Source organism: Macrotis lagotis, chromosome X (assembly GCF_037893015.1).
Source record: "Macrotis lagotis isolate mMagLag1 chromosome X, bilby.v1.9.chrom.fasta, whole genome shotgun sequence".
Taxonomy (NCBI): Eukaryota; Metazoa; Chordata; class Mammalia; order Peramelemorphia; family Peramelidae; genus Macrotis; species Macrotis lagotis.
In genome coordinates, this window is record NC_133666.1 from 702,333,184 (window position 1) to 702,357,223 (window position 24,040).

A 24,040-nucleotide genomic window follows, 5' to 3' on the forward strand; every position below is an offset into this window, starting at 1 on the left:
TTACAATTTATAATGTAATCTATTTCTTTTTTGGTTATACGTTTTGGCCCTTGCCATAGATCAGATAGATAGAGTATTCCTTGGTCTATTAATTTATCTTTGGTGTTGCCCTTTATGTCTAAATGCGATTTCCATTTTGAACTCATTTTAATATATGAGATGTGGCTCTAAGCCTAGTTTTTGCCATACTGTTTCCAGTTTTCCCAACAATTTTTGTCAAATAGTGAGTACTTATCCCAGAAGCTGATGTCTTTGGCTTGGTCCCACAGTAGGTTACTGTATTCAGTGGCGACTCTTTTACCCTGTCCTCATCTACTGGCCTATTACTCACTTTCTTAACCAGCACCAGGAAGTTTTTATAGCTTTTATAGTATAGAGTTAGGTCTAGTAGAGCTAGGTACACTCTACATTTTTTTTTTCATGTTTCCTCACTGTTCTTGGTCTTTTGTTGCTCCAGATGAATTTCTTTCTTCTTCTTTTTGTACAAGGCAGTGAGGTTAAGTGACTTGCCCAAGGCCACACAGCTAGGTAATTATTAAGTGTCTGAGGCCGGATTTGAACTCAGGTCCTCCTAACTCCAAGGTTGGTGCTCTTTCCACTGCACCACCAAGCTGCCCCGGATGAATTTTGATACTATCTGTATCCAGAGAAAGAACTGAGGAGTTTGAACAAAGACCAAGGACTATTGCCTTTAATTTAGGGGGAAAAGCTCATATCTTATTGTCTGAGCTTGCTGTCTCCTATACTTTATTTCTTCCTTAAGGATATGATTTCTCTCTCATATTCAATTTGGATCAGTGTATACCATGGAGACAATGTAAAGACTGGCAAATTGTCTTCTGTGGGGGTGGGGGGAGGGAAGTAAGATTGGGGGAAAATTTGTAAAACTTAAATAAAATCTTTATAATTCTCATACATTTATACACATATATATATTTGGTAGTTTGTTTGATATGGTACTAGATAAGTGATTTAATTTGGATAAAATTGTCATTTTTATTTTATTAACTAGACCTACCCATGAACAACTAATATTTCCCCACATTGGATTTAATTATATTTGTTTGAGAAGTGCTTTGTCATTGTGTTCATACAGTTTCTGGGTTTTGCCTTGGGAGGTAGACTCCCAAGCAATTAACACTGTCTGCAGTTTCTTTGAATGGAATTTCTCTTTATTTATAGAAATGCTGATGATTTATGTGGCTTTATTTTATATCCTGCTACTTTATTTCAAGTAGATGATTTTCTTGGATTCTCTAAGTATTCCATCATTTCATCTGCAAAGAGTGAAAGTTTCCTCATTGCCAGTTCTGATTCCTTAAATTTCCTTTTCTTCTCTTATTGCTGAAGATTCCATTTCTAATACTATATTGAATAGAAATGGTGATATGGCATCCTTGTTTCACCCCGATCTTATTGAAAAATGCTCCTATTTTATTCCCATTAAATATTTGCTGATGGTGTTAGATAAGTATTGCTTTTTGTTTAAGGAAAACTCCATTTATTTCTATAAGAGGGCAGTGGATGTTGTATTTTTTCAAAGGCTTTTCCAGCATCTATTGAGATAATCATATGATTTCTGTTGGTTTTGCTATTGATATGTTCAATTATTTTGAAGGTATTTCTGATATTGAACTAACCCTGCCTACCTGGTATAGCTCCTACCTGATCATAGTGTAGTATCCTAGTAATAACTTGCTATAGTCTCATTGCTAAAATTTTATTTCAGAATTTTTACATCAATGTTCATTAGAGAGATAGGTCTATAATTTTCATTGTCTGTTTTGGTTCTTCCTGTATTAGGTATCAGCATCATTTTGGTATCATAAAAAAAAGAATTTAGCAGAACTCCTATTTTTTAAAATAGTTTAGATAGAATAGCAATTAATTGTTCCTTAAATGTTTGGTAGAATTCACTTGTAAATCCATCTGGACCTAGAGACTTCTTTTCAAGCAGTTTACTGTTACTTTCTTCAATTTGTTTTTCTGATGGGGGAAATTTAAGTATTTTATTTCCTCTTCTGTTAATCTGGGCAGTTTGTATTTTTGTAAATATTCATTCAATTAACTCAGCTTGTCAAATTTATTAGCATACATCTTGGCAAAATAACTCTGAATTATCTTTTTATATCTTCTGTATTAGTGGTGTGTTCATCCGTTTCTTTTTTACCACTGGTAATTTGGTTATCTTCTTTTTTTTGCATCAGAATAACCAAAGGTTTATCTATTTTATTGGTTTTATCATAAAAACAACTTTTAGTTTTATTTATTAGGTCAGTGGTTTTCTTGCTTTCTAGTTTATTAATTTCTTCTTTGATTTTCAGAATTTCTAATTTCGTATTTAATTGAAGATATTGAATTTTGTTCTTTTACTAGTTTTTTTAGATGTGTACCCAATTTATTGATCTCCTCTTTCTCTATTTTATTTATATAAACATTTCATATTATTGCCAGAATTTTTCCATGACTATGTTCTCTAAATTGGAGAAACTGAATTTTTGAATATTTGTTGAATTATTGGAAACTCAAGGAAACTACAGACAAAAACTGTACTTCTCCATTATAGCCTGGGGCTGTGTGCATCCCAACAAAATGTAGCCAGTCCTCAAAGAGATAGCAGTACCAAATCTTTTTACTCATCTTCAGAACAGTGTGTATGAGGGCCATGAAGCAAGGAGTAGTACTGAATTGTGTACCGCTGATTGGTTTAAAGTTGGAAAAGGAGTTTGATGTGATTGCATCTTGTCACTTCATTAAATATGCAAGCAAAGGACGTCATGTTAACTACCAGGCTGGAGGAATCAATGGCTGGCATTCAGGAAGCTGGGACAGATCAATCTCAAATATGCAGATGGTACCACTTTAATGCCAGAAAGTGAAGGGAAAATGAAGAAGCCTCTCTATGTCAGTGAAAGAGAAAAGTGGAAAAGCTGCTTTGAAGATTAATATTAAATAAGCAACTGAGATATTGGCAACAGGACTCATTACTTTTAGTAAACGGGGAGGAAATGGAAGCAGTTTGAGATTCTATATCCTTGGGCTCAAAGATCATTGTACATGGTGAGTGTAGCCATGAAATTAAGATACCAACTTCCCAGGGGGAAAAGTGTCCAGTGTAATGAATCCATGAATAAGTGAGTTCCTAGAGATCCTTTTCTCAGGCAGACTCTGGTCTGGGAAGTGAAGTGAACCAGAAAACTGTAAAACCTGTTCTGTCCCCAAACAGAAAATGCTGTATAACAAGAACAAATAATCAACTTGGGCATTTCCACAGGAATCTGGGATGCCTGTGTTGTCCTGTTTGGACAGTCACAGATCTCAAAACTTACTAGAATTGATGTCCCCAGAAAATCACTCAAGCCCCTTCAGCATCACATCCCACTACTTATGATGAATATAATTTCTGCTTTCATTACAGTAAAGTGGAATAATTCCAATTTGTAAATCTGTTCCTTGGATTGAAAATTATTCATTAAATTGGTCCTCCATTACTGGGACTATTGCTAACCTGCTGTTTTCTTCAGGTTAAAGAATGGAATTGTATACACAAAAGTTCTGACAAATCAAGACAAATTACTAAAAAAGAAGAGATACAACCTTGCTAACAAAGGTTGACATTGTCAACATTATGGGGTTTACAATAGTAATATAAGGCTGAGTGATGCACCATAAGGAAAGCTTAGTGCCTCAGAATTAAAGCTTTTCAACTGGAGAAGACTTGTGAGGTTCCATAGAGTAGCAAAAAAAAAAAAAAAGATGAAATCTGTCATTATTTCAGACAACTAGTTCTGGCAATTTACTAGAGCGTCACATTAAATCTTTTCATTTTGGCCACAAAATCAAAAGACAGTATGCATCAGAAATGGCCCTGATACAGGGCCGCTAGGTGGCGTAGTGGATAAAGCACCGGCCTTGGAGTCAGGAGTACCTGGGTTCAAATCCGGTCTCAGACACTTAATAATTTCCTAGCTTGTGTGGCCTTGGGCAAACCACTTAACCCCATTTGCCTTGCAAAAAAAACCTAAAAAAATACTTGGGAATCTACCTGCCAAGGCAAACCCAAAAAATGATATGAACACTATTATAAAATATTTTGGGGCAGCTAGGTGGCGTAGTGGATAAAGCACCGGCCCTGGAGTCAGGAGTACCTGGGTTCAAATCCAGTCTCAGACACTTAATAATTACTTAGCCGTGTGGCCTTGGGCAAGCCACTTAACCCCATTTGCCTTGCAAAAAACAAAACAAAAAAAATAGCCCTGATATTGGGAAAGATAAAAGGAAAAAGGAGAAGGTGAAGATGAAGGCAAAGGTTGGGCTGGATAATGACAGGGAAATAAATGAACTTCAGCTGGGACAGACTTGGAGAGCTAGCGAAGGATGTAAAGGCCTGACATGTTGAGGTCCTTGGGTTCACAAAGAGGTAGACACAACTGGGCAACTGAACCTCAATTACTTTATAAGCTTAAGCCTCCTCTAAGATGAGACTGAGGACAGTGATGGGCTCCTGTATGATGTAGAGCATGGGCTTAGAATCAAAGACTCAGCTTCATGATTTCAAATTCATTCTAAGACATTAATTGGTATGTGATGCTGGCAAATCACTTAAGCCTATTTGCCCCCAGTTTCATCAACAGTAAAAAGAGATGGAAAATGAAATTGAAACGACCAAACAACAAATAAGGCAAGACTACAATGAAAATTATAGAGACAAATGAGGCAATCAGATCTAATTTGATGACAATGGTTTCTTTGTATAGATTTTATAAGGTACAATCTTCTTCAGGGGAGATTGCATCAGTGGTCTCAAGAGCACCAGGCCTAATTGTCCAAAATAAAATCCAGTCAACAAAGGACAGAACTCTGAGCATGAACAGTTCATGCTAAATTTAAATGAATTTTTTTTTTTAGTTTTTTGCAAGGCAATGGAGTTACAACTGGTTATTCCTTTCAAATATCCAACAAAATTATCATGTGAACTTTGTTCTTCCCTCCTCTGGGCTAGACAAGGCAACCTTTAGACACAAATCAGCATATGAGTAAAATTATTCTTTTTTTGTTTGAGTAAAATTATTCTGCATGCATTTTTACTTATCAGCTCTCTCTCTGGATGCAGATAGAATCTTTCTATCCAAGCCCTTTATGGTGAATTTGGGTTTTGACCAGGAGTGATGGATGGATAGTGTAAATATAGATTGGACATCTGGAAGAAGCTAGTAGGTACTTTCAGGGTACTGACTTCACAATCAACAAGGCCTTCAGGCAATGATCTCTTTACTATGTGAAGATTTCTTTTTTGAGAATTAGTTTTGTTTTAAAAAAATAGCCCTTTTCCTATATCAATTCTGTTTGTGAGATTTTTATTATTATTTCCTGATCAATTGCAATTTATGTGCTCAAAAAGAAGACTTTGCCATTGGCATCTCATTAAAGTGATTTTTCCTCAACCTAGAGATTAGCAAAAGCCCAAAACAGAATCCTAACAAACCACTTTACAAAGTTAGATTCAAAATAACTAGATGGATTTTTAACATTTTTAACCCAGCTCTCAAACTCTGACTCTGACATACTAAGCCTTACCCTAAAAACCTCAACAAGAACCTAGAAAATGTACTAGAACAAATTCTAATTGGAAAAAAAAATAGTTTTTTGCACCTATCATAGCTTTAAGATGAAAAAGAGTAAAGTTGGTGTACACAGGGATAGGGACTGGCCAAGAAGGAACCCCAATGGCAGAGCTATCAGCACCCATGGGAGTATAGGAGGCATATTTCTATGCCAAGGGATGTGAAGATATCTATGACTGCAAAGGTAATACCAGAGCAAAAGGGCATCTCAGGTTACCCTTGAACCAGCACTGGAAGAAGGAATGGGGACCAGCTCAAAATTCTATCAACTATTATCTGATCATAGTTTTAGGAAGGAAAAGAGGTGTTATGAGAAAGAGAGGGTGGGAAGCTTTGTACTGAGCAAGGGAAAAGGTTCAAAAACTTATACTCTTTAACAATGTGCCCTAGAATAAGATGTAGACAAAGTTCCCACCTCAACTTTATCCATAAACCAGTACGAAGTGATCTAGACAACCAAGATCAAAGGGAAGCAACAGTAGCCAGCAGGTCAGTTCCTTTTGAGGGTGGGTTTTATTTAAAACAAAAACCTAACAAACTGCTGTTCAAATTTAGATTCAAAATGACTAGGTGGATTTTTAACATTTTGGCCCTACTCTCTGACTCTGATCTGATTTACTAAGCCTTACCCTAAAGACCTTAACAAGAATGTAAAAAAGTACTAAAGCAAATTCTAATCAGGAAAGAAAAAAACATTAAAATTAGTCATTTTTTGCCCCTATCATAGTTTTAGGATGATAAACAGAAAAGTCTGTGTAGAAAGGGATGGGGACTGACCAAGAAGGAAATTCAATGGCAGAGCTATCAGCAGCCATGGGAGTGTTGGGGGCTCATTTCTATGCCCAGGAATATGAAGAAGTCTGTTACTGAACAGGTAACACCAGAGCAAAAGGACATCTCAGGTGACCCCTGAACCAACAATGGAAGAAAGAATGGGGACCAGCTCCCAATTCTGTCACCTATTATCTGACCACAGTTCTAGGGAGGAAAAGAGAGTTTATGAGAAAGAGAGAGCGGTAGCTTTGTTCTCAGCAAGGAAAAGGGTTCAAAAATTTAGACTCTTTAGCAATGTTCCCTGGAATAAGATGTAGACAGAGTTCCCACCTCAGCTCTGTACATAAACCAGTATGAAGTGATCTAGGCAACCAAGATCAAAGGGGAGCCAGAGGAGCCAAGAGGTCAATTCCTTTGGCTTTAGATGAAAAAAGCCAAAGGAAAAAGTCACTTTGGTTGTATCAGGATTCCAAATCATGTTCTCCAGGAGACAATGAAGTCTACTTTGACTTTCCAAAATCATGAAGGGAAACTCGTGGGAAGCTTTTTAGAGGGAAATTAGAAAAACCCTTACTGACAAAGTAGTGGCTGCTTTTCTTTTTTACACAAGTATTCTGCTCTGCCTCAAGTTTATTGGAATCCCTTTGTCATCGCCAGGATCATTGAGTCACAACAATCAAGAGACAGAATGTATTTCAAATTAAAGAGAAGGTCCTTGATTGTTACCTGAATTGGTCTCAATGTAGGCAGAAAATGCACTCTTCAGTTGCCTGTGAGAGATACAAAATTTCCCCCTAGTTTGCCTGAAATTGTACTCCATTGTGAAAACTCTGGTTTCTTCTCTTAATCAAGTGTTTTCCTCCAGTTGCTATAATACTAAGTTTTTTTTCTTATTCTGAAGACATACTGTTTATGTGTCCTTTTCACAATGCTCATTTAGGAAACCCAGATCACATTCACAAGGTTTCTCTCCAGTGTGGATTCTCTGATGTGCAATAAGATGGTACTTCTGTGTAAAAGTCTTTCCACACTGACTACATTCATAAGGTTTCTCTCCAGTGTGGATTCTCTGATGTAAAGTAAGACTCTCCTTCCTTGTAAAAGCCTTTTGACATTGATTACATTGATAAGGTTTCTGTCCAGTGTGGATTCTCTGATGTCTAGTAAGATGTGGCTTCCTTGCAAAAGCCCTTCCACATTGATTACATTCATAAGGTTTCTCTCCAGTGTGGATTCTCTGATGTATAATAAGAGTACACTTCAATGAAAAAGCCTTTTCACACTGATTGCATTCGTATGTTTTCTCTCCAGTGTGGATCCTCTGATGTACAGTAAGATATGACTTTCTTGTAAAAGTCTTTCCACATTGATTACATTCATAAGGTTTCTCTCCAGTGTGAATTCTCTGATGTTTAATAAGTGTGTCTTTAAATAAAAAAGCCTTTCCACACTGATTACATTCATAATGTTTCTCTCCAGTGTGGATTTTCTCATGTGTAGTAGCATTTGACTTGCTTGTAAAAGCTTTTCCACATTGATTACATTCATAAGGTTTCTCTCCAGTGTGAATTCTCTGATGTTTAATAAGTGTGTCTTTAAATAAAAAAGCCTTTCCACACTGATTACATTCATAAGGTCTCTCTCCAGTGTGAATTCTCTGGTGTTTAATAAATGTATCCTTCAATAAAAAAGTCTTTCTACACTGATTACATTCATATGCTTTCTCTCCAGTGTGGATTTTCTGATGTGTAATAAGATATGACTTGCTTGTAAATGCCTTTCCACACTGATTACATTCATATGGTTTCTCTCCAGTGTGGATTCTCTGATGTTCCATAAGATGGCACCTCTGAGTAAAAGCCTTTCCACCTTGATTACATTCATAAGGTTTCTTTCCAGTGTGGATTCTCTGATGTTTAATAAGACTGCCCTTCAATGAAAAAGCCTTTCCCCATTGATTAAAATCATGAGGTTTCTCTCCAGTTGGAATTCTCTCATGTGTAATGCCAAATCCTCTCCACATGAAGTCATAGGCACTGATACTTTGCTTGTGAGTTTCTTTCACAGAAAGGCTTAGTTTTCCAATATTCTCCTTCATTTCACATCTGATCTCTTCTTCTGAAAGAATTAAACAGGATAATAAATGTATACAAACACTATATATACTCACATTGTTTATTTCCCCTTTCCAATAATGATAGAAACTAAACTCATTAATTATTAATTGTTGTTATTGTTATATAATAATAATAACAGATAGCAACAGATATTATTAATAGTAACAATAATAATAATAATTATTATTATTATTATTAATAATTAATTATTTATCACCCCCCCCAAAAAAATCCCCCCAAATCCCAAACTTCAATCGTTCATGGAGAGAACCAATAAGTTAAAAATGGTACTAGCTCAGGGTGGCTAGGTGGCGCAGTGGATAAAGCACTGGCCCTGGAGTCAGGAGTACCTGGGTTCAAATCCAGTCTCAGACACTTAATAATGATCTAGCTGTGTGGCCTTGGGCAAGCCACTTAACCCCATTTGCCTTGAAAAAACCTAAAAAAAAACATGGTACTAGCTTATATCCTAAGGATAATTTACTTTATAAAGAGCTGCACATATAAGCCCATTGGATGCCAACAACAAACATCATTGTGCATGTGACACAGGCATTCTCATGACATTTTCATGATATTCACAATGTAAGCCATGAGCTTAGAGCTAGATGACTGAAGGAGAAAGTGAGGCTGGTGAATTAGCATCGCAGCCCCTCACTCAAATTCAATTCATGGGCTTGTCATGGCATCACCTCCCTGATTTCATGGTCTTCTTTGAAAATGAAGGACAGGGGTGGCTAGGTGGCACAGTGGATAAAGCACCAGCCCTGGAGTCAGGAGTACCTGGGTTCAAATCTGGCCTCAGACACTTAATAATTACCTAGCTGTGTGGCCTTGGGCAAGCCACTTAACCCCATTTGCCTTGCAAAAAAAAAAACCAACCTAAAAAAAAAAAAAGAAAATGAAGGACAAAGATAAACATGATTCCTACTACATAAAATAACTAATATGTGAATATCCTAAACATAAATCTACATGTACAATGTTCACTAGACTGTTCACTGATGAGGGGAGAGAAATTATGTAATACCAATTTGCATGTGGCTGCTTGTTGAAAAACTTTCATAACATATAATTGAAAAAATAAAATAGAATTTTAAATGACTACATTTTTCAAGATCTATCTTACCTACTTCATCTAATATAAATCAAAAACATTCTTCTCTTTGAATCCATATCAGTTAAAAAGATTATCCTTATGTTTAATAAAGAAAATCCCTTTACATGGGAAAATTGCTATAATTGTTTTGGTTTTTCCTTTTATCTCTAAGAAGATATCAGGGAGATGATGTCATGACAAGCAATTGAAGTGGAGTTGACTGAGAGGGGTGCCATGCCAAATCAGTAGCCTGACTTTCTCCTCTACAGCCATCTGGGACCAGTAGTCAAATATAAATCAAGAAGCCTAAAGATGACCCTGATAGTGAGACAATCAGGATTAAGTGACTTTCTCAGGGTCACACAGCTACTAACAGTCAAGCATCTGAGGCTGAATTTGAACTCCTATCCTCCTGTTTCTAGGGTAGGGACTCTAATCCATTTTGTCACCTACCTGCCACATGTACAAATAATCTCATTCCAACATATCAACTACCTTGGTATAATCCTCAGCTGTTATCTCCATTTTTTTTAAGTTTCATTCTTTTCCCCACTAATGACTATTTTCTTATCACAAATAAGACCAGTTCTATCTAATCTTTAAAACACTCTTACTTGATCCATGCATCCCCATGAGACTGTGTCCAATATCTTTCCTAGATTTCATGGCTTAACAAATAAAGGAAATCATTTCCAAATTGTGCTCAACTCCTTGCCTTTGCATTTCTTTTTTCTTTTTCTTTTTTTTTCTTTAGTCCTTTTCCAAGGCCCTTAACCAACATTAGACAGAAACTGGTATAGCTAGGTGAATAGATTGTATATATGTATATTTCCAATTCTCAGTTCTTTCTCTATGTACAGCCTGTATCCTTCAATTGTCCTTTATACTTAATTTGGGCATTTTTTAATAGTTAAACAAGAGAGAAAATTATTAATTTCTCAAAATTGCTAAATTTCAATGGCTATTCTTAATTATGATCCTTCTAGTCTTCTCTAACAGGCTTTGACACTGTCAATCCCCCCCTTTTCCTCAATGTTCTCCTTTGAAGATTTTAGTGACTGTTTCTACTATTTCTTTTTTTTGTTTTGTTTGGGTTTTTTTAGGTTTTTGCAAGGCAAATGAGGTTAAGTGGCTTGCCCAAGGCCACACAGCTAGGTAATTATTAAGTGTTTGAGACTGGATTTGAACCCAGGTACTCCTGACTCCAGGGCCAGTGCTTTATCCACTGCGCCACCTAGCCACCCCAGTTTCTACTATTTCTACTTCTACCTGTTTCTACTTCTCCATTTCCCAAAAGGAAACTCATTCTCTTTGCACCAGCCATCCCATCTTCTTGTATTCCTAATGCTCTCCAAGGCATCTCCCAATAGTCCAATGCAATCCAACTCTGACACATTCCCACTCCTCAGCCACATCTTCAATCTCCTGCCAAGTCCATTTGATTCTGCCTTGGTGAAATCCTTTACATATAACTCTATCTCTCTAAATGCTGTCAATATCTTGTATCTGACCATAGTCACTTCACATCTGAGATTTTGTAAGAGGCTGCTGGTTGTTCTGGCTGCATCAGGTTAACCCCCAGTCTATTCCTCTATCCCTTTGTCAAATTCTTCCTGAAATTCTCTTCTGACCTTAACACCACATTCTCACCAAGTACCAGTGATCCCTAGAAAATGGATTAAATCCAGTCTCAGACACTTAATAATTACCTAGCTTTGTGGCCTTGGGCAAGCCACTTAACCCTATTTGCCTTGCAAAACCCCCCAAAATGGATTAAATACAAAATCCTGTCTACAGCTATTAAAGCACTTGATCTCCAGCCCTTCCTCTAGGCTTTTAGTCTTCTTTCACCCCATTTCCCCCCCAATATGCTAGAATTCAGGGGTATGGTCCTCCTTTCTGATCTGAGGACAGAATATTCTACCACTAGAATCCATGGTTGTTGCCTTGCCAAATCAGTTCCTAGAATGCTCTCCCTAGCTTCCCTAGTGGGCAACCAGAGACCCACTTTCCATAATAAGCCTTTTCCAGTCCTCCTTAAATTTGGAGTCTTCCCTCTCTTAATTAGTACCACTTCTATCCTATCTGTCCTGGGTTTCTACATAGTTATTGGCCTCTTCTCTGTTCCATCAAAATTTAAGTAACATGGGAGCAGGGAAAGTCCTTTACATCTATTAATGTGTTGAGTGCTTTATGCAGGGTCTGGTACATCATGGATACTTAGATATTCATTGATTTGAAGAAGGTCTAGGAAAGAAATTAGCCTATCCCCTTTTTTTGCATTTTCAAAAGAATTCTCTGTTGCCAAATTGCAAGCAAGGCCTTTCTTTTAGGATCATAGATCAACTCCCTGGAAGGGAGTTGAAAGGTCATGGAAACCAACATTCTTATATATGGAGAAACTGAGACTCAGTGGTTCAGTGACTGACCCAAGAAGGCACTGTCAGGGAATATCTGAAAAAGAAACCCAAGGCAGATGTTCTTGCCCCAAAATCCAGCCCTTGCTTCACTGTACCACATAGAAGACCAGACATCATCACTGTCCTATACCTGCTTTCACCTCACTCACCTGGACAGCAGCTCCTCAGGCCTTCCTGCTCCAGCATCCATGGGACTTTCCATTTCTTAAAATAAGAGATCACATCTTGTCTGGGAACTGGAAGCCCTGGGCAGGAAAATCAGTTGGGGATGAAGATGGAGAGAAATTTGAAATGTAGTTCCCTTTTGGAAAGGGTTGTATATACAGAGCTGCTGCACTTTGAGAATCACTCCATGAAGCTCACATATAGGAGCTTGTACTCACTCATTAGTAATTGTAATGTAAGTAACCCAAAAGAAGATGGGTTGTTATGCAAAGTGATCCAATCCTCTCCTCACAGCTTAAGCCCCCCATCTTAACAAGTTCCATTCTGATGAAACACCTCCTTCCAAAATAGGGTAAAAAAGGGTTAAGGTAGGGGCAGCTAGGTGGCATAGTGGATAAAGCACCGGCCCTGGAGTCAGGAGTACCTGGGTTCAAATCTGGTCTCAGACACTTAATAATGACCTAGCTGTGTGGCCTTGGGCAAGCCACTTTACCCCATTTGCCTTGCAAAAACCTAAAAAAAAAGGGTTAAGGTGTAAGACCAGCCTCAGTCCCTGAACCATATAGAAGCCTTGTGTATTGCTCATTTGGGTAGTTGTTGCCTCTTTAGGGGAGATTCTCTACTGGCAAACTCCATAGTCATGCCAAATGCTCTTGCTTGGACAGTCTGTCGTCCTGGCAATGCCAGAAGCATACAGGAAAGAAAGACAGTGTGGATGGGTCCCAGGTCTCCTGAAGAAGAGTCTCAGAGCAGTTATTTATGGAGGCTATGGGGAAAGGTTGGGGGAGAAGTGGATGGCACCAGGTCGGGATGAGGAAATGTGGTGGGTCTTGACACACACTTTCCATTATCTAGAAATCTAGTTAGTGCAATGGAGAGAACCCTGGGCCTAGTCTGAGGAATGCCAGAGCCAAAAATCCAGTCTCAAACAGTGACTAGCTTTGTGCCTAATCAATTAACCTCCATTTGCCTCAGTTTCTTCCAATGTCAAATGGGAATAATAATATTCACTTAAGTTAGAAGGTTATTATCAGGATGATGCAACATGATATGGCAAAGAAAGCCCTCATCATAGCATCTGGCAAGCAGTAGATGTAAACAAATGCTTATTCGATACCCTTCTTCTCCCATCATATTGGTGAGAATTTTAAGGCAAGAGGAAGGAAGATTAAGGACAAAATTGCAGGAGACCAGTCCTTTCCTCTCTCTCTAAATTGCTCCAAACCCTCCACTATAAGGAATGAAGATACTCCCATAGATAGTAGACTCAGTGTCACCAGGGGAAGAGTCCTTACCCACAGAGAGCAAGTTCTGGGCATTCTCCAGCATGACCTCCTTGTACATCTGCTTCTGATGAGGATCCAAAAGGCTCCACTCCTCTTGGGTGAAGTCCACAGCCACATCCTTGAATGCCACCAACTCCTAGACCACCAAAAGTCATCAAGTGTAGAGATGAAAGACTTTTGAGAAGTAAAGAATCCACCCCCACTCTATTCTAAATGGAAGTGGAAACACAGAGAAGGGATCTGTCCAGAGGTCGTACCCTTGATGAGAGTCAGAGTCAGCTCTAGAACCCAAGGTCATTAAGAGTCCAAGGGAATTCTGAGAAATGCATTTCATGATTCAGTTGCAACAGAACTGAGAAATGCCTTGGAATATAATACATCATCCTGGGGAATCTGGGAGAAGGTTTGTGGTCTACCTGGGAGGTGGGAGGTAGATGTATGCAGGAGAAAGAGAGAAGGTGATAGGGAACTTCTTTCTCATCAGACTTGATAGGAGGAGAATCCTGAGAACATGGCAGTGTAGGTCAGAAATGTGTGGGCTCTCCAGATATCCTCCACAAACTGACAGAAAATCATCATGAAATGAAGAAAGAGCACAAAAAATATAGGGGTAAAGTCTTAGGAGAATAACTTGAGAGGACTTAGAGAAGAATGTGCAGCTGAGGTTTGGCCTGAGGGAAGTAGAGACACCCCATTGAATCATCCAACAGGAGGCTATGTGAGAAGCAGTGGGGACCTCAAAGCACTCACCTGGGTCACTCTTCCCTCACAACCTTTCTTCTAAAGCAAAATAGACTCTGAGTGTGGGATGACTGAAGGACTCCAAGTGAATCTGGAAGTCAAGCCTAGCAATGCTGACCAGACATGACCCCAGCTGTGTCTGGGGAAGGAGAAGCCACTACCATAGAAAGCAAGAACATTTTGGGGACAGTGAAGCTGGGACTGAGTGGAGAAACAGAGCAGACCCTGAGCTTGAGCCCCTAGACAGAATTCATTAACAATAGTAAGACGAGTTGAAGACTAGGGCAACAAACAAATGCTTATTCCATTCCCTTCTCTTCCCACCATATTGGTGAGAATTTTAGGGCAAGAAGAAGGAAGATTATGGACCAAATTGCAGGAGACCAGCCCTTTCCTCTCTCTAAACTGCTCCAAACCTAAGGAATGAAAATATACCTATTGATAGTAGACAGCTCAGAATCAAAACATCAAATATTAAGCTGTTGAAAATCAAATCAAATCAAATAATGATAAAATGAATAATCAAAGAAAAAAGAACCAGATCAATGATAGCTACTTTAGTGTAAAAGAAGATTATGATCATCTTTAGAAGAGGGGGAGTGAGGTTTAAAAAAAAAGGCTCTCCTACCCTAAAGCAAAATGGCAAATGAACACAAACACAGAAAGAAATCTTGGAAGAAAGTAAAAAGAAATTCAAAAATCAAATCAGAGAGAATGAGAAAAACCTAGATTAAAAATAAAAACATTTCAAGAAAAAAATGAAAACAAAATTTAATCAATTGGATAAAGAGAAAGAAAATCTTCAGGTAGAAAATAAAAAGGAATTGTAAAATCAAATAAGACCAAGGAAAAATGAACAAATGTAAAGCAATGATAAAATAGCCAATTAGAAAAAGGGATATAAAATCTTTAAGAATATAACTCCTTGAAAGATGGCGACAAGAAGGGATCGAGTCTTAGGAGCTCTCTGATAAAATTCATTAGCTAAGGACTATAACTAAATTTTCCAGAGACAGAACCCACAAAGGGACCCAGTGAGGCAGTTCTCCTACTCAAGGTAACCTGGAAAAGAGCAAAAAGGCTCTGCTGCCTGGGGTCAGAGGGGCAGCCGCCGGAGGGGTGGCCCACCAGAGTGAAAGAACTTCAGCCTCCCGGAGGCAGCCCCAGGGTGCTGGGAGCCCCAGCTCACAGCAGCAGGGGAGTCTCCTGAGCTGCACCCCGGGGAGCACCAGGCACAAAGTGGGGGAACAGTGGGGGACCTCTGCCAGAGTGAGCAGGTGGAGCCCAGCCCTCAGGGCACACAGCAAGAAGCTTGGTCTTTCTGCAGCCCAGATCCAGAAACAGAAGCAGGTGGAGTGGCAAGTCTATCTATATTCATGGGGGGGAGGGGTATTTTGTTTACTTGTAAACAAGAATATTTTATTAATGTAAAAAAAATTTGTACAAAATGAGAATAAAAAATACATTTAAAAAAAAGAATATAACTCCTTGGAAACTAGAATTGGGCAAGAGGGAGCAAGAAAATTTAGAAGAATTTCAGAGTCAAATTTTAAAATTCTCAGGTTAAAGAGAAAGTATTTTAAAAACAAGGGAAAAATTTAATACTTTAGAAAAATAATCAAGATCTCACAAAACTTAGCAACTTCTATACTAAAAACACTGTTGACCTTACAACATAGCATTGCAAAGAGCAAAGGAGCTAGTGTTGCATCTCAAAATCACAATTTCTCATCCAATGAGAAATGTCAAATAGTCCCAGGTACAAAAAGAGTTCTAGGGAGAACTCAAGGTTTTTAGAAGTCATATAAGAAAGATCAAGAAAGGGTCGGCTAGGTGGCGCAATGGACAGTGCATCAGCCCTGGAGTCAGGAATACCTGAGTTCAAATCTGACCTCAGACACTTAATAATTACCTAGCTGTGTGGGCTTGGGCAAGCCACTTAACCCCATTGCTTTGCAAAAGTCTAAAAAAAAAATAAATGCTTGAACTACCTGAAAATAATGATGAAAGAAAAGGAATCTTGATATAATATTGCAAGAAAGTAACAAGGACAATTGCCCTAAAGTTCTAGAAAAAGAAGGTAAAAGAGAACTGAAAACATCCACCAATCACCACCCAAAAGAGATTCTAGGAGGAAAACTTTCAGGAATGTCAGACCCAAGATTTCAAGTTCCCAGGCTAAAGAAAAAATATTGGAAGCCACAAGAAAAACACAGTTTAATTATCTTGAAGCTACAATAAGTTTAGACTAGATCTAACATCTATTACATTGAAGGACACTAGTTCTTGGAATACTTTATAGCATAGAGCAAACGAACTGAGGTAATAACCAACAGTAACTTAATCAGCAAATCAGAATCCTCAAAGACAAAAAAAGAAAAACAAATTTAAGAACCTCAAAGACTTAAAGGTTTTTGTGACAACAACCCCAGAATTTAAGGAAAATATGACATAGAACATCTGGGAGAAAAATCAGGTCAACATTAAAAAACAATTATATGGAACTTAATAAAATTAAATTCTTTACTTCTTATGTGTGAAAATATTATCACTATATTTATGACTATCATAATTATTTGGGTAGTTTGAAAGAGAAGTTTGAGCTGACCCAAGTATGGTGAAGTGATTCTATAAACTAAAATTATGTAGGGAGAGATAAAAAGGAGTAATTATCTCATGAAAATGAAGTATAAAAGGAAAAACTGATACAGAAGAAATTAATAGGGGGGTGGGTGGGTAGAGCTGGATCTTTATTCTCTGTGATAATAGATGAGAAACATGTTTTTCACCCATTCCAAATATACTCATATTTACATACATATACATACATACAAAAATGTATGTATGTGTATAAAAGTCTTCCAAATACAGAAAAAAGAGGAGAAGGGAATAGGATTGTGGAAAGAATAAGGGAGGGTGACTTCTGAGAGGATCGAATAGTTTTAAGACCAGGAGGACAAGGTAGTAGGTAGAAGTAAAGCAAAGGAAAGAGGAGGGATAGGGCAAATAGGGTGAGGTTGGATTCTGATGGTTTAGGTTTGTTTTTTGTTTTTTTTTTTTAGTTTGGGTTTTTGTTTTTGGTAAGGCAATGGGGTTAAGTGGCTTGCCCAAGGCCACACAGTTAGGTAATTATTAAGTGTTTGAGGCCGAATTTGATCTCAAGTACTCCTGACTCTAAGGCCAGTGCTCTATCCAGTGCGCCACCTAGCTGCCCTGCAAATAGGGTGAGAAAGAAAATATACAAGTAATTATAGTTTAGAAAGTGAATGAGATGAATTAACCCACAAAATGACAGCTCCACGCCAAGAAAATAAACATCCACCAATCATCAGCCAAAAGAGAATTCTATGAGGAAAGCTTATAGGAATGTCAGAGCCAAGTTTTCAAGCTCTGAGACTAAAGAAAAACTATTGAAAGGAACCAGAAAAACCCAATTTAATTATCCTGAAGCTACAATAAGTTTTAGAAAAGACCTAACAACTATCATAACATAAAATGCTGCATATAAAAATAAATTCAAGGGGCGGCTAGGTGGCGCAGTGTATAAAACACTGGCCCTGGAGTGAGGAGTACCTGGGTTCAAATCTGGTCTCAGACACTTAATTACCTAGCTGTGTGGCCTTGGGCAAGCCACTTAACCCTATTTGCCTTGCAAAAACCTTAAATAAATAAATATCTAAATGATTGAAATCACATTTTTTGTTCATGGGAATAAAAAATCAATGTAATAAAAATCTAGCTAATCTATTCAGTATCATCACAATTCAATAGTAATAAATTAGTTTACTGAATTAGAACAAATAATAACCAAGTTCATTTGGATGAACAAAAAGGCAAAGATATCAAGGTAATCAATGAAAAAATGTGAAGGAAGGGGGGTCTGACCATTCTAGATCTCCACCTGTATTATAAAATGATACTTATCACAACATCTCCTACTTCATACCACAATAAGGACAGAAAGGGAACATGGTTTGCTCATAAAGCATGTTACTGCACAAATGTGAGAAGCCTGGAATTGATTATTGTGAAATCTAGGGATAGAGGAAGAATTTAAGACCAACAAAAAAAAAAGAGTAATGAAAAATCTAACAGACAATTTTGATAGTATAAAATTAAAAAGCTTTTATACAAAACAAAAGGAAAGCAGAAAGCTGGGGAAAACATTTATAACAGATGTTTCTTATAAAGGTTTGATTTCTCAACTATAGCGAGAAGTGAAGTTTGCAAAAATACAAACCATTCACCAATTGATAAATAAGCAAGAGATATGAATGGACAGTTTTCAGATAAAGAAATGAAAACTATCTCAAAAAATGAAAAATTCTCTAATTCATTATTGATTAGAAAAATGCAAATAAAACAACTTTAAGGCATCACCTTATATCTATCAGATTGGACAATCAGACACAAAGGGAAAATGATTAATGCTGGAAGTGATCTGGGAAACCTGGGACAGTGATGCACTGATGGTGGAGCTGTGGACTGATTCAACCATTCAGAAAAGTAGTTTGGAACATTGCCCAAAGAGCTATAGAACTGTGGATATCTATTGATCCAGCAACACCACTGCCAGCTGTAGAGTCTAAAGAGAGTTATTTAAAAAAGGGGAAAAGATGAAATTGTAGCAAAATATCGATAGCATCTCCTTTTGTAGTGCCTGAGAAAGCTAGAGAATGCCCATCAAGTGGGGAATGGCCAAATAAGCTGGTGTGGGATTGTGATGGAATATTATTATGCTATTAAGAAATGACAAGCAGGAGGTGGCTAGGTGAAGCAGTGGATAGAGCACTGGCCCTGGAGTCAGGAGGACCTGGGTTCAAATCCACCCTCAGCTGTGTGGCCTTGGGCAAGCCACTTAACCCCATTGCCTTGCAAAAACCTAAAAAACAAAAAGAAATGACAAGCAGGATAAAGTATGTAGACAATTACTGATATGGAAATGCTTTGAAGGGAATGACATGTATAACCTATGTCGACTGCTTATAATCATAGGGAGGATAGGGAAGGGTGTATGTATATGTGTGTGAAAGTATGTGTGTCTGTGTGTGCATGTGTGTTGTGTATGAATGTGTGTGCATGTGCATGTTCGTGTGTTCGTGTGTGTGTGTGTGTATACAATGCTAGACAGGCATTAAGAGTCAATTCAGGATTGAAGTAGTCCTTGACATTTAAATGTACTGAAGGAGAACTTAAAACCAACCAGGGAGGAACCAGTTTCGGGTTGGGGGGCTCAGTGCTCAAGACTCAAGGAACCCAGGAATCAGATTGAAACACAGAAGTGAACTGAGCAGTGTGGTTACTAACAATTTCAAACTACTTTTTGGTAAGGAAACAATCCTTAAGGAAGGTATTGCCAGCCTCCTGACCCCTCCCCTATGTCTACAGAAATGGATTTAGTTACTTACCTTGGTCTTTCATTTGTCCTGCATTCTCTAAAAAACCATGACATTGGGGCCATGCCAAGCACATGAACTGGATTTGGTGGGGGGAGGGTTGTGCTAAGTCACCAGCCTCACTTCCTCCTCCAGAGTCATCTGGATATTATAGCCAGATAGGAATCAGGATGACTGGAGATGATCATGGATGTGAGGCAATCAAGGTTAAGTGACTTGCCCAGGGTCACACAGTAGTGGGTATCAGAGGCTGGATTGAAACTCCTGTCCTCCTGATTCCAAGGCCAGGCTCTTTCTACTGCAGCACTTAGATGTCCCTCCTTGGTCTAGTCTGGGAGTATGCTGCACTCACCTGAAGTGGATGTCTCAGGCTTCCTGGGCCCATTCCCTTGAATCCAGGATTCCTGTGTAGGTAGCAAGGACCAAAGTGACCTCATCTTGTTAAGTCCTTCAACTTTTTCCTGATCTTTATCTACCTTGGGGTCCTGCATCTCCCACCCTTAATAAATCTACAAAATAACAACAGTCAAAGCTCTATTATCAGATCTTACTCCTAACCCAGAAAGGTTTTAATTCTCTGCCTTTCTGATGACCAGGAGACAGCCTAGAGACACTTGGAAAAGTCCTCCCATCTTTACCTCTACTAAGAAAAACCCATGCTCCCCACCCCATAATCTTAGTCCCAGGCCGACTACTTTGGGATCATACACTGGGAGATTGCTACTTGGCAACCTTTAATTAAAAAAAACAACAGAGTTCCAAATTCTCTCCACCTTTGGCATCTGCATTTGACTCAGGACCTGCTTGGGCCAGGCCGTGGTCCTCTGCAGACTGAGCTGGGGAAGGAGAAGGATCCCAAACGTGGAGAGAGCTTTTCCTCTTTATCTTAGCAAGAAGAGTGTCTTGGGGATTTATAAAGACTGAGATCCTACAGGAGTTACAAAGGTCCTGACCCTGCCCTCAGGCAAAGATTCCAATGTAGGAAAAAGGGGAAGGGTCTGGGAAGGTCATGGAAAGGAAGTTAGCAAGGAGAAAAAGTCTAGAACCCTCTCTCAACGTTATTTTTCATATTCCTCCTCGCCTCAGGCTTCTACAGAGGCAGAAGGAGCTGGGGATCCCAGATGGGGTGAGAGCAGGCAGCACCTCAGTGACTCCTGAGGCAGAGCTACTACTGGTCCTTTGCCTCCCAACATCTCCATTCCCCACTAACATGGACACAATCTAAACTACAGAGAGAAACCAAGGAAAGCTGAGAATGCAGAGGCCCTGGAATGAAACACAAGGAAATGACCTGGGGAGATTTGAGGTTGGAAAGAAAGGTCAGTCTGGAAGTCAGGCTGAGAAAACTGAAAGAATTTGAGGCAGGAACTTTTTTTTTTGTATTGGCAAAGAACTGGAAATTGAGTGAATGCCCATCAATTGGGGGAATGAATGAATAAGTTAAGGATTCTGAACTATTGTTCTATATGAAACCGTGAGTGACTGGACTTTAGGGAAGCAGGAAAAGAATGACATGAACTGATGCTGAGCAAAGGGAGCAGAACCACAACATCGTACCCATTAACAGCAACATTGTGGGCTCATCAACTATGATAGATACATCTGCCCTCAGCAGTTCAGAGATCAAGGACAACCTCCAGAGACCTGTCATGGGCAATGGCATCCACATCTGGATGAGAGTGGGGGACTCCGCAGGATCTGAATGTATACTATGTACACTTTCATAGAACTTCTATTAATCCTTCCCAGCTCCTGGTTTTCTTTCTTTTCCCTTAGTTCTAATTCCTCTAAAACAAAATGACTCATATGTAAATATGTTAAACACGAATGTACATGACAACTTTTACCAGACTAATGTTGAACATCTACCAGAGCATGCAATTGGAAAACTAAAATATCAACTCAAAAAAAAAAAGGTTGAGGCAGGGAAGCAAGAGATGTGGAAAGGGGAGGGGTATGGTCTGGGAGATTAAGATTCTAACAGAGCTCAAGGTAGGGAGAACTCATGGACTGAATGAAGGGTTCCAGGTGTTCACTGAACCTGGGAAAACAGAATGATTCAATGCTGAGGTCTAGCAAGGAGAGGGAGATGAGACTGGTTCTGCTAGAACCACTTATTGGAAACTGGAGATCTGATGGGGAAATAGGCTAAAATTCAGAAGTTCAGATAAGCTTTGAGGACTGTGTCCAAGGTGGGTTCTTGGGGACAGGAAGGCAGGAATCCTAATAGGACCCTGCTGTGAAAGCAGGAAAACTGAATCTTTACCTAAGAGTTGGGGACAGGGAGACAAAGACACTAGGTCCTGACAGGAAGGCAACAATCAGAACTCCCAAGTTCTTGTGGGCCAAGTCTGAAGTCTGGAAAATGATTAGGAATATGAAAAAGAATGGAGTGAAGGGAAGAAGGGTCATCCAGTAGCCAGGTTTGGGAAGGGAGGGTGGGTCAACAAAATTTGGAAGACACAAAGAAGTCAAATGATGAGGATGAGCCTCAATGGCAAGGGAAGCCAGCAAAAGACAGGAGGGGGAGGAGGGGGAGCTCAGGCTCAGACTTACCTGGGACATGCAAGCACAAAACTGGTTTCCAGAAGGCAGTGAGATCTCAGTTCCTAAGGAAGAAAGAAAAGAGATCTGAAACCCAGGGAAGGCAGAGGAGTCTCAGTCCAAAGACTTCCTGCCACTCACGAGAGCACTCTGGGAGGGACTTCCTAGCCCCAAAAGCTCCACCCTGTGCAGCCCCTAAGGCCTCCAGGATCCTCCAATCACACCCGGGGCCAGAATTCCAGGAATCTGACTACCTCTCCTCCCTAAGCCCTGCCCTCCATCCAGTGCATTGCCTTCTCCACTGCAATGCTCCCTTCCTAAACTTCCAGCCCTAAACTCCTCCCCGACTCCAAACCCTGACTCCAGTGCTCAAACTCTAGTCCCCACCCACCCGGCTGCCCATCTCTGAGAGCTCCCCCTCTCCAGGCCATCCCCACCTCCCTCCCAGACTCACCCCTCTTCTTCCTGCCCTGCTAAACCTGCAGCAATGGTCCACCTGAGAGGAACAGAATCCCTGCTTTGAGGAGCTGGCAGCAGCTCCCTCAAATGGGAAATCTGGGAAGCCATGGACCCCTTGGAAGTGTAGATCCAGGTTGGATTGGACTGAGGCAGATGTGTCCTCCCCTTGTAACTGTCCTATGGGACCCTTTTCAAGTAGAAAAAAATGCCCTTCAAATTGGACTTTGAGGTGATGGGATGAGGAGCTGGAAGAAGATGAATGAAAATTCATTGGATTAGAAGGACTTGATCCTGCTCTGAATGCAATGAGTCCAGATACCTGGAGGAAATGATTGTTTTGGTCACATAATTTTTTTTTTTTTAGGATTTTGCAAGGCAATGGGGTTAAGTGGCTTGCCCAAGGCCACACAGCTAGGTCATTATCAAGTGTCTGAGGCCAGATTTGAACTCAGGTACTCCTGACTCCAGAGCTGGTGCTCTATCCATTGAGCCACTTAGCTGCCCCCTAGGTCAGATGATTTTGAAAGGAAGTGATGACATTTGGATGACTTCTAGATGGTAATGTGATTGTGTTCTTAGAAAATCAACATCTTTATTGATCTGGGTGCATCCTTGGAGGAAAAAGGATCACTTCAGACAAATATTTCTCCTACTTCCTACTATCTTAACCCAAGGTCTAGGGCCCCTGTAGGTAAATAGTTGAATTATATAGTTCATGGAACAGTGTATGGCTTGGCTGCTCAGTTTCGTCCATGGGAAACATAACCAGGAAAACTGTTGGAATGACAGGCATTCATGATACCAAGAGACACTTGTCACCTCTGGATATGGTTGTGTGGTGTCTGGGCTGTGCCCACTCATCATGTCTCACACATGCTGAAGCCAAGGCCCAAAGCTACATAATTTCAATGAGGATATGTCAAGGATAAAAGTGAATAGTTCATTTTTCTGCTCTCAGGAAATCGTCCCTGAGAGCTGTGTCCTTGGAACTCATGAGTCCTCACCTAAAAAAACAGCAACTAAGAACATCATACTCAGCCCTCTATTACAGTCACAGACTGCATTACTCCAGTATTAGCTATAAATTGGATAGAATGACTTCTTAGAAATAGAAGAGTAGAGGTAGCTACAACTGAGAAGGTGGAAAAGTTAATCTGCAGAGGTTACTTTCAGATACTCTAAAGAGGACACTAACTGTTCTCCAAAATCAGTAAGATTCTTTCTTCACCCATTTTTCAAAAATGTTTCTATAGGGTTGGGATTAATTTTCTTTATGTTTTGGTAGAGTCAATTGGCCTAGGAGATGCTTATTCAATATTTTTGTCTAAAACAGAGTTATTTAACAATTCTATTTCCTTTTCTGTTAATCTGAGCAATTACTATTTTTGTAAATATTTATTCATTTCTCATGATTG

General features: G+C 39.3%; 1 protein-coding gene across 1 annotated transcript in view; it reads right to left on the reverse strand.

Annotated features, from left to right (window-relative positions):
• Nucleotides 1-5,636: 5,636 nt before the first annotated feature.
• Nucleotides 5,637-24,040, reverse strand: part of LOC141497226 (uncharacterized) — a 67,546-nt gene continuing 49,142 nt past the window's right edge. The window contains 1 exon segment of the mRNA XM_074199872.1: nucleotides 5,637-8,343. Coding sequence (XP_074055973.1) covers nucleotides 7,309-8,343 — 1,035 coding nt within the window. The 3' untranslated portion in view covers nucleotides 5,637-7,308.